General features: G+C 42.6%; 1 protein-coding gene across 1 annotated transcript; it reads left to right on the top strand.

Annotated features, from left to right (window-relative positions):
* The first annotated feature begins 451 nt into the window (after window positions 1-451).
* On the top strand, window positions 452-10,424 carry eif5a (eukaryotic translation initiation factor 5A). The gene is made up of 5 exons (XM_031285188.2): window positions 452-676; window positions 2,443-2,630; window positions 4,412-4,516; window positions 7,219-7,350; window positions 9,192-10,424. The coding sequence occupies exons 1-5, from the start codon at window positions 478-480 to the stop codon at window positions 9,255-9,257; spliced, it is 690 nt and encodes a 229-aa protein (XP_031141048.2). The 5' UTR covers window positions 452-477; the 3' UTR covers window positions 9,258-10,424.
* The last annotated feature ends 369 nt before the right edge of the window (window positions 10,425-10,793 follow it).

Below are 10,793 nucleotides of genomic sequence, written 5' to 3'. Positions count from 1 at the left end.
AACACTCACTTAACATATAAAGAATAAAAACAGAAAGCACAGTAACACACTGTTAAGTATACAGTATAACAATACAGTATTTTTACACTGTGGTACTGCTACTTTTAGATCTGAAAAAGACTGATTTTAATCAATCAACTACAGAAAACACTCAAACTACAGTGTCTAATTTCCTTAAATGATTTTAAAGGTTATGTTAAAACCATAGAACATGAGTCCATCCACACGTGCAAATGTTTTAACTAATAGTACTTTTATTTAATTGAAATGCACTTGAGATGTCTTTGCCTCTTTTGTGATTGTTTTGTGATTGTAAATTGTTTTTATATGTAACAAACTTGTTCTGCTATCTTGGCCAGGTCTCGCTTGAAAAAGAGATTTTATATCTCAATGAGACTAACCTGGTTAAATAAAGGTTAAATAAAATTGTGATGGTGGTGGGAGACAGTGGCCTAACTATTCTTGGGACCTAAAAAGATGCATTTTGTCTCCCTGGAACCCTGCGGATGCCCTTTATCTGAGAGCTGGGTTGCCATGTCTGACTCCCTCAGACTTGGCATCCCTTTCAGCCAGTCAACAACCGGAACACATAAACGTGCCCCTCCCTTCTCCCTCTACGGATGCTGCAGTAAAGTTGGCCGCGCATGCGCACTTTCGGTCCTCTTTTTCTTGGAAGGTAAGTGTGGCATGGCGCGTGTTTCTGCCTTGGGGTGGATAAACGGAGGACTTAACGGTTTTTTTAAGTGCACCGATAACGGATTCAGATGTACTAAAGTAGCGGTATGGTGGTATAAGCAGTTGTGGAAGTAGTTCTTGAAATGCTCGGTGGACTCAGGGTGTGGGTGTCCATGTTCCAGGTTGAATCAAAGGGACATGCGGCCTTCGGCGCGGTCGGTGGAAGTCGCTTGTCATTCTCTCCGCTAATGGCTAATGTTTTCTTTTGGGTACGCGTTCAACATCACCGGTCTATTTGTCATCCGACGTTTTAAATGTCGATCATAAAAGCATATAGGGTCGCACACAAGCCGCTGTCGACCGAGCGTCAAACCCTGGGCGAAGTTGAATGAACGGTTAGCATGTTAGCATCGCATTAGCTAACAGATAACGGTGCTCGCTGTTGTGGAGCAGCGGCAGCGCGTGTTGGCCAGTTAATTATACATCGCGCGCGGCATAAGCTTATCCTAATGAGGTGTTAATTTGACTAGCTAATATCTGATGTTTGAGTACGTACCGTTATAGTTAGTTGGCTTTTATGCTACATTCATGTGGTGTCGGAATAATCGGAAAAGTGACTCCACGAATGGGAAAATTCACATGAACACCACCTCATGTCGGAACAACAACTCGGCGAAATTTTTGCCCCACGACTTGCCGAGTTAGTGCGCTATTACGAAGTAACATGGCGAACGTAAGTAAATATTGTGTTTATGATAAGAAGCTGTTATTAATCACGTAGCTAACGTTATCGCATATCTTTTTTATTTTTATTTTTTTGCTCACGTAATTTGTAATACGGTATTAAGTTGTAATCGTTAGTTGCTGTCCTCCATAATAGATTATTTAGAAAGTTATTTATTAGCATTAACCCTGATAACAAGTCCGGTAAAGCAATATTTGAGTGGTTGAGTCGGAATAACAACATTCCAACACGGGAATCTAACCGTCCGAAGAGCCCGTGAATGCAGCATTTTAACCGTTATCTGGCCCTGTTGCTCTTGGAAACTACAGGCTAGCAAATTTGCTTACGTTAGCTGATGTCAGACTGCTAAAATTACAACCCTTTAGCCTCGCCTAGAGTTAATGTTTATATCTTAAAAACATTGTCAGCTATTATTAGGTTTAGCTAATGCTGTATGGTGACGTCGTGTCCCTGGCTAAAAACGTCAACTTGTTATTTTTTTCACTTCACAACTTTATTGGGGGGGAAAAATACATTTAAATGTACAACATAAAAGGTAACTTGGTTATGTGGTGGACTGCCAGATGGAGACATTGTTCCCACACCCCATAAGCGTCCAGTTGGATTTTACAGAAACAAGAAAATAGTGATCATATTGTTGCCGTAGAAAAGCAAATCAGAATGAGATTTATTCTAAGTTAGGTATTTTATAGTTGTATAAGTTTATTTGCATGTAATTAGCCTTAGGTTTGGTGCACATACAATAAACCTGAAAATGGAATAAACAAATGAAAAGGGACTAAATAGAGCAAGTACTGCAACAGTTAAGAACCTAAATATAGAATTGAAATATTGCAATCAAATGTAAGACACCATAACAAATATGTACAACGTAATGTTTTTAGACAGGAAAAGAAGGCTGTACGCTTTTGTGCAGGGTGTGCAAAAATATGAATCGGGGTGTGCAATAGTTCACTATGCAGTGAATGAAATATTTTCCGTGTTTGATAGTATGATAAAGGATCTGTAAATGTCTTTTGCAGCACCGCTGACCCATTGCACCATGGCAGATCCCGATTGTGACTTCACAACTGGCGAGTCTGGCGCCTCCGCCACCATCCCGATGCAGTGCTCCGCTCTGCGTAAGAACGGGTATGTGGTGCTGAAGGGACGTCCCTGCAAAATTGTGGAGATGTCCACCTCCAAGACCGGCAAGCACGGACATGCCAAGGTAAAACTATCCTTGTGTAGCCCCTTCCAAATGAGAGGCGCTGTAGAGTGGCAGTGCAAAAGTTTAAAATGGGGTTGGGTAATTAAAATCACTCGACCAGTGTCAAAGACGGGCTGGTCAGAGACCCGAGGATTCTCAGATTACAGACCGGTCTGATCCAAGCTGGCACAAGTCTTGCTTTAGTAAAGCCAAATCTCCTTATCTTTTTATTTAAACACCAGGGTGCTCGCTCCCACTTGTACTTTGCCCTCATGTGGGACTTGTTGACAAAAGATGGAAAAAATTAAGATTATGGCTGTACAATTTTAACGTTTTCATCACTTAGTGACTTAAACCCTAAAGAAATGCGTAAGGGCCTCTTTACAGTCGCCGCAGCCGACCTGTCGCGCGCCAGTGTGACGTCAAAATGACGTAGATCTCGCTGGCGCGCCAGGATTTTTTCAGCGGCGCGCGACAAAGCGGAAACGGGAAGCATGGACGAGCTCGAGGGCAACGTGATGCCAGGACTCTGAGTGACTGCAAGTCTCTCTTGTAAACTTACTGGGTTAAGATGAGTTCTTTTATGGTGAATGAAAGGCTTGATCCCACCAAGTAGCTCATCCAATCGTTGTGCAGACATTCTGAAGTATTCAAAGTTCTTCTCTTCGCCGTTGTTTACCTTTTTTCTCAGTTGCGCCACCTCTGTTCAGTAGAAGACCAACTAGTGTCGTGACCACCGCGCAGGTTGGCAACGGCGAGTATAATGAACGTTTAATGTAGGGCTGCTACTGACGATTGTTCTCATTGTCTCTTTAATCTGTCGATTATTTTCTCGACTAAAGCTAGAATCAGAAGTTAAGTCAGCAAATTAATCGATTATCAAAACAGTTTGCGATAATTTAATTGACAACTAATCAATTCGTCTTTGCAGCTGTGGTGTAGTGTACAGTTTTCTTTTCCTTTTCAGGATCACTTTACACCTGCTTCCTAAACTGGGACTGGGAAAACCTTTTTCATTCATTATTTCATAATTGTTGTCCAGAAGGAAGGAAGATAGATAGATAGATAGATAGATAGATAGATAGATAGATAGATAGATTTTTCTATTGATCCCAAAAATGGGAAATTGCAGTGTTGCAGCAGCAAAATATCAGAGACACAGCACACATACAGATTATACATGAAATAATAGGATACAATATACATGAAATAATAATAGGATAGAGATACAAGGACAAATATTTAAAATTATATACAAGTTGGGAATAAAAATGTACAACTACTTAACTAGTATTGACAAAGATGAAGATAAACCTATGTGCAGTTGTGATTGATGTCTGAGTCTTAGCTAACACTCAGTGATGATGTGTTTTAAAAGTTGTATTGCCTGTGGTAGGAATGATTTCTTGTAGCGGCCTGTACGGAAAAATAAAAATAGCCGTGGAGCTAATGGTGCATTTGATGCAGTGTTGACTAATGTGCACCGTCACTGTTAAATCAAACGATGCATAAGTGATTTATGACCTGGTGTAAGTAACTCCTGCAGACATTACATAAAAATCCCTCACGCCATCATTTTATGTTCCTGTTTGACCTAGATCCTGCTTCAACGCGGTAACGCATCCGACGTCATTTGATAGTTTTGTCGCCCTGCAGTTTGCCCCGTATCGTCATCTTTGTGTTTCGTCGTGTGCTGCGTTCATGAACCTTGTTATCTTTTGTTACCTGCGCAGAGTAACTCCCAACGGGTTTCTTAAACACCAGACACCCCCTTTTGTATTAAGCTACATTTTGTTCTGCAGGTTAACCTGGTGGGTATCGACATCTTCACCAACAAGAAGCATGAAGATATGTGCCCCTCCACCCACAACATGGATGTCCCCCACATCAAGAGGATAGACTACCAGGTACGCAGGCGCGTCACACATTTCTGGAGCTCTTGTCGCACACAGTTAGCCCCAGGGTTCATACGTTTTGGAAAAACCTGGAAAAGTTATACAATTTGAAAAATGCAAACTCCAGGCCTGGTAAGGTTTTGGAAACCTAAAAAGACCCAGAAAGTTTTGGAAAAGTCATGGAATTTTAAAAAAAAATTTTTTACACGGTATTATGTGATTAATAAATGTATTTCACGTCGTCCTAACCTCACTGTTCTATTTGGGGCGCGATATTACGACTCCCACTATGAACAACATAAATTGTCATTCATTTTATTGTTAAACCTCTGAGGGTAAACTTCAATACAGATTTCTATTATTGTATAATGTCGACTGACATTTTCAGGAATACATAGTCATAGAAATTTGCCAAAAAGTCATGGAAAAGTATTGGTTAAAATGCGTATGAACCCTGTAGCCCAAGAATGCAAAAGTCAATTAGAAAACACGGGACCGCTGTGGCGTTTGCCGGCTTTTCTAAAGCATAACGTTCAGAAGCTGCAGACGACCTGCATGAGCCGGAGACGTGCTGCTACATTTGATCACCGGTACGTCTTCAAATCAATATTATTATGCGTCTGATAAGTCTGAAATCGAAATTGTTATTAGAAGAAAAACCTTTCCGATGCATCTAAAATTGGCTCGGGAAATACCATAACTCTGCTTTTGATCTTGTGAACTCTGACCATCGTCTTCCAATGTGAACAAGAAATATGAATATGTAGACGGAACTGTTTATCCCAAAAAGGGTTATAATTGATTTAATCATAATCCTAGTGGTGGTGATGGCGCAGTGGATGTGACACATGCCTTTTGGTGTGGGAGATCTGGGTTCGATTCCCACTGCGGTACATCAACCAATGTGTCCCTGAGCAAGACACTTTAAGGCAGCTACACACCAACCAGACGGCCGACCGTCGGCAGAAAAGGCAGTTGGGCTGATCAGTCTCCCCGAGTTGGTCTAAAAAGTGCCTCAGAACACACCGAAGAGACGAGACGTAATACGTCTCCATTACAGCAGGCGGTGCTAATCTGTGTTGTCCATAGATTGTATATAAGAATGGACCAACAGATCCCGTGTCTCTGGACGAAGACCAGTGAAGGCCGTTTCCGGTGATGGCTGAGCATTACTGAGCAGCCTCCAACTGAGCTTGAAGACGTAGATGTGACGTGAGCAACCTGTCTGAAAGTTGGAAGTCTTCTGGTAGCTGTGCCAAGAGAAATCTCAATCATTCCCAATCTAGCAGAGACGGAGAGCGTAGGTATATGTAAGGAGATAACATAGACACAGGCTAATTATTGATCACTAAAATGCTAGTTAACATTAGTAATTAAACTTAAACAGCAAATGTAAGTCCAAACTGCCTGAGAGCTTCTCCTGTACTATACGGTAATTCCTCTACTATGAGACAGTAAGTCTCGTGGTTATGACCCAATCGTTAGCCTATTTTTATAAAAACGTCTGCTACGGAGCCATAACGTGAGCTACAAGGTAATGGAGCCTTTTATACATTGTCGTGTTTCTTTAGAAATAAACAATGGACAAATAGAGTCTTTAAACTCTTCAGATGTAAAGTTATTCTCTGTCAAAGTGGCGTCAAAATGAATGGAAGTCAATGGGATGCTAACGGGAGGTGATGGCTTTGTAGCATTAAAATGGCGCCATAGGAGGTTCGCGGTCCGAGGAGAAGCTGACCCCCTTGGTATTGTCGCCCAAAAAATGAAAACCGGCAGCTGATTGGTCGAACGCGTCACGAGGGTCTGATTGCTGATTTTGGATTTTTCAACCGGCCATTACTGGCGACTCATTCAGAATACGATCTCATATTGTACTAAAATAGTTCACCGAAACGTGTTTCTGAAAACATTTTAAGAGAGAAATAGGCCGTGCAGTTGCTGAATCTGTCTTCATTTCAGATCAACAAAGGTCAGTTTAAAAGATTTTCGTCAGATTTTGAGCAGCTCATCCCACTCGTCATTTCCGGGTGAGTCCCGACCGCCCTGTCTCTGACTGAACAAGTCAGGTCGGCCCAAATGAAGGCCGACGGCTCCTCCAACGGACGGCGTCACGGAACTCACCGACCAGACTCGAGTCACTGACCTCGCCACACGGTCCAACGGCCGATTATCGGCCCGGTGTGTAGCTGTGTATGTGTATCAATTGTTTCGAAAGACCATATTCCGACTAAGCTGTTAACACGGATAATGGAAATTATTATTCCACTAATATTCCTGTTTACATGCAGCCGTGCAAAATAGTATTCTTTTCAAAAAGTGTTCCAGCGGTGGTGGACTTGTTGGAGCGTGTGAACACAGCGACCCTCTTTCATTCCTTCCAACCAGTTTCTTGAAAAGTTTGGCCGTAAACAGGCAAGAGGCCGTAAACTGTCACAAACTGCAGTAAAACCCCTGATTGAGACGCAGATTCTGAATGCGCTGTAAACATGTCCAAAGACTGCTTCTGAAAGCCGAATAATACCCACCAGTCTTAATCTGAAAACAGCTTGATTTGGGGAACGGCCGTATTCTGAATATCCAAACAGAATATGCTGTTTACATGACCCATGCCAAATTCGGAATATTGTCCTGTTTAGAACCTTTCTTTGCATGTAAACGTACTCCACGTTGTGTTGCAGTTCATGTACGTGACTGTGTTGTCCTCCTCTTCCCAGTTGGTTAACATCGCTGAAGGCTACATGACCTTGATGAGCGACAACGGTGACATCAGGGAGGACCTGCGTGTCCCTGAAACCGAAGTCGGAAAGGAAATCGAGACAAAGTTTGAAGCCGGTGATGAGTTCATGGTAAGCGTAAAGGCCCAGGGCTTCCTAAATGATTGGATGCAGTTAGGGGTGTAAGAAAAAATCGATACACTTGAGTATCGCGGTATTTTATTTTGCAATACTGTTGTCGATTTTCAAAAAGGCAACTATTTTTTATTGTTTTACGTTCAAAAGTATTCATCTAAGACAGTGGTTCACATTTATGTTGTGTTTAAACCCCCTATTAGATAACTATGCTGAGACACACCACTAGTGTCCTTGCCTAACAGTGCCTAACAGTGCCTAACAGGGCCTGACTTTTTGCTAGAAGCTAACAACGTAGCTATGGCTGAACTTTGGCCTACTTTAGCATATAAACATTAGCTCACTAAGAATCTGTGAACCACAATCCCAAACTGGCAGTTTGATTTTCTGTGTACTGAATTGTTAAAGTAAACTTCTTTGACTTTTATGCACATCATGTCTTACAAAAAATCCCAATATATCGCCTTACACAGAGTATCGAAATAGATTGAATCGTGACCCATGTCTTGCCAATACACAGCCGTAGATGCAGTTCTGTTTGGACCTGCTGAGCCGACGCGCGCATGTATTAACTCTCCTGTTGTCGTCGGGGTCAAATTTGATCCATTTATCAAAGTTTCTACATCAGAAATTGGGTTTCTTTCAACCAAATTGACAAAGAAAATAACGTGGATGCTTCCATACAACGCTCTTCACAAGGAAAATAAATGATCAGTTCACTACTTTTAGCATTTGAAAAAAAAAAAAAAAAATGACAAAAGAATGTTAAAGTGTCAAAAATTTTGGAAAAAAACTCCAGAAACGCAGCGAAAAACATGGACGAAAACATCAAAGCGCCTGTAAAAAAAAAATCCACAAAAACATCGTGAAAAGTAGGGATGTCCAGATCCGATCACGTGATCGGAAATCGGGCCCGATCACGTGGTTTCAGACTCGATGGAATCGGACGTTACCTCCCGATCAGGACTGGGATATATATGTATATATATTCTCATTATTTTTTAACACATCTATAGTTATGCGGTGGCCCAGAGTTAGACCCTTTTGACTCCACACAGAAACAGCAACGCGTGCAGCATGACATCACTTTGTTGCAGAGACGCTATTGGTTAAATGCCGGCAAAGTAGAACACGGAAGCAGCTTGAAGCGGAAAGCGCGAATTCTTCTGCGGTCTGGAGGTATTATAAAGTTGAATTATTATTATTATAGAAGTATCGGATCGGGACTCGGTATCGGTAGATCGGTAGTACTCAAAATCAAATGACTCGGAGCAAAAAAACCTGATTGGGACATCCCTAGTGAAAAGTGACCAAGAAGTTGGGGAGGGGGGGGGGTCGACAAAGGCCAGGAAAAGTGAAATGTCAAAAAAGAACTAAAATTTTGACCCAGAAAAACAAAAAGTTGGACGGTCGACAGGAGGACAACACGGGGGTTAAATGATTTTTGAGCGTCACAAGACACCCGACGGGGCGGTCTAATTCCTGGTCTGAAAGCATTTGGTCACAGAGACGCCTGACACCAGGAACTGTAACATGTAGATGACGATGTGGCAAATCCTTGCTGTCGTCGGCGACAGAAGTGGCGTCTTGAGATGAAGCGGAAACGTGCCCGCCATGCGTATTTGTTTTCTTTTTAAATAATTGTGTCATTGTCTGTTTTCACTCTCCGCTGAAAGCAGACGGGATTGAGTCCTGAATTAGAGCGGAGCGTCGTCACGCGGGGAGAATGCGAGGAGTGCGAGCTGCGTGTGTAAAGTTTCAGATGATTGACTTGAACGTGTGTGTGTTCGTGTGTGTGTGTGTGTGTGTGTGTGTTCGTGTGTGTTCGTTCTCCGCAGGTCACCGTGATTTCTGCCATGGGGGAGGAATGTGCTATCGCTACCAAGGTTCTTGCCAGCAAATAGGGAGACAGACTTTGCTGCCCGGGGCAACAAGCACCACCCACAACCAGTCCCTTGCAATTCTCATTGGTTCTTCTGTCACCAAAAAGCGTTGGCTTTCACAGACAACCTCAATCATTCTGTTGTGATTTCTCTCATCAATGATCTTTTGTTTTTGTTTTTCTCTTCCCACCCCTCCCTTCCTCCCTTTTTTTTCGTTTCTCTTTTCCATTGCTGTTGGGGAAAGTTCCATCGCGGTCCTCTGCCTGATCACTGAGGTTTTGTTTAGTAACAAATCTACTTTATATAAAAAAAAACAACTTCAAAAAATAATGATCAGTTGCTCATTCCTGCTTATTTTTGCCTTCAAAGTGTTGGTTTTGCCACTCGCATTCCTGAATGTTTAAATAACAACGGGATTCAGCTTTTGTATGATTATTTTTTATATATTCTTGAATATAGCAGGTGTAAAGCCTTTTAGAGGGTAGTAGGGGGGAGGGAGGAGAGGGGGAGTAGTTTGAGTTGTTAAAGCAGTGGGAGGGAGGGTTATAGCCCCTGTAGACGCTATATTCTGGTTCAGGCCGTCCCTCTATAGCAGCCATACCGCTTCCCAGCCTGGCCTGTGTTCTGGTTCCTGAGGGGATTGGGCTCGACACGACAAGGTCCTTTTTTTTCTTTTCCTCCTAACCGCTGGGATTGGTGGTGGCGGCTAGCACTTAATGAGCACTTGAGGTCCACCCCAGCATGTCAAAGCTCTAAAAACTAAGAAAAGAGAAGTTTTTTTTTTTTTTTTTCTTCCCACCAAGAACAGAAACAAACTTCAGTGATTTACCCTCGTGATGCCAGTCTCTTGTCTGTGTAATAGTTTGAGGGGCGTGAGGGTCCCGTGCGCTCACACCTCTCGTCCACAGAGGCGGTTGCTGCCCCGGCCTTCCCCACCACCCCCCCACCCCAATACAAAAGGAGTGTTATATTTTGTTTTGAGAGGCAGGAGTGTGTAGCGGTGTGGGCCTCTGAAATGTGCGAGGCGTGTTTGCAGTGCGGCGTGTTTCTTTTTGAGGGACTCGATCGGGTTGGGGAGGGTGGTAGAGTTGCAAACTTTTTTGTTCACTCGAGGCCTTTGTCACCTGACTGGAGATGGCAAAAAAAAAATAAAATAAAACGATGAAACAAATGGACAAAAACTGCAAACTACGTCTGGTTTTCTGTCTCTAATAATCCCATCATTTTTTACAGGTTCAGTCAGGATGTCCCTCGACTTATTCAGTGATCACTGAAGCACTTAATCTCAAAATAGTGCATTTCTCTTCCGTTACCCCGTTTACATGTACATGGTCATTTTGAGAAACTGAGACCTTTCCCTTCGTTTACACGCAAACGGAGAATTTGCTTCTGAAAACGATTCTTTCTAAAAACTCCGGCCAGAGTGGAGATTTTGGAAAACTTGTTTGCACGTAAACTGAGACAAACGGATGTTTAGGCAGCCGAGGAAGTGATGCGTTGCTGTTGTAGCTATTTTCGGGATTCTGATTGGCTAACGTGGGCTTGAGCTTCTCATTA

Source organism: Sander lucioperca, chromosome 14 (genome assembly GCF_008315115.2).
Source record: "Sander lucioperca isolate FBNREF2018 chromosome 14, SLUC_FBN_1.2, whole genome shotgun sequence".
In the NCBI taxonomy this organism is placed as follows: Eukaryota; Metazoa; Chordata; class Actinopteri; order Perciformes; family Percidae; genus Sander; species Sander lucioperca.
The sequence above is the reverse complement of the archived record's forward strand: the minus strand, read 5'-3'. Positions and strand labels throughout refer to the sequence as shown.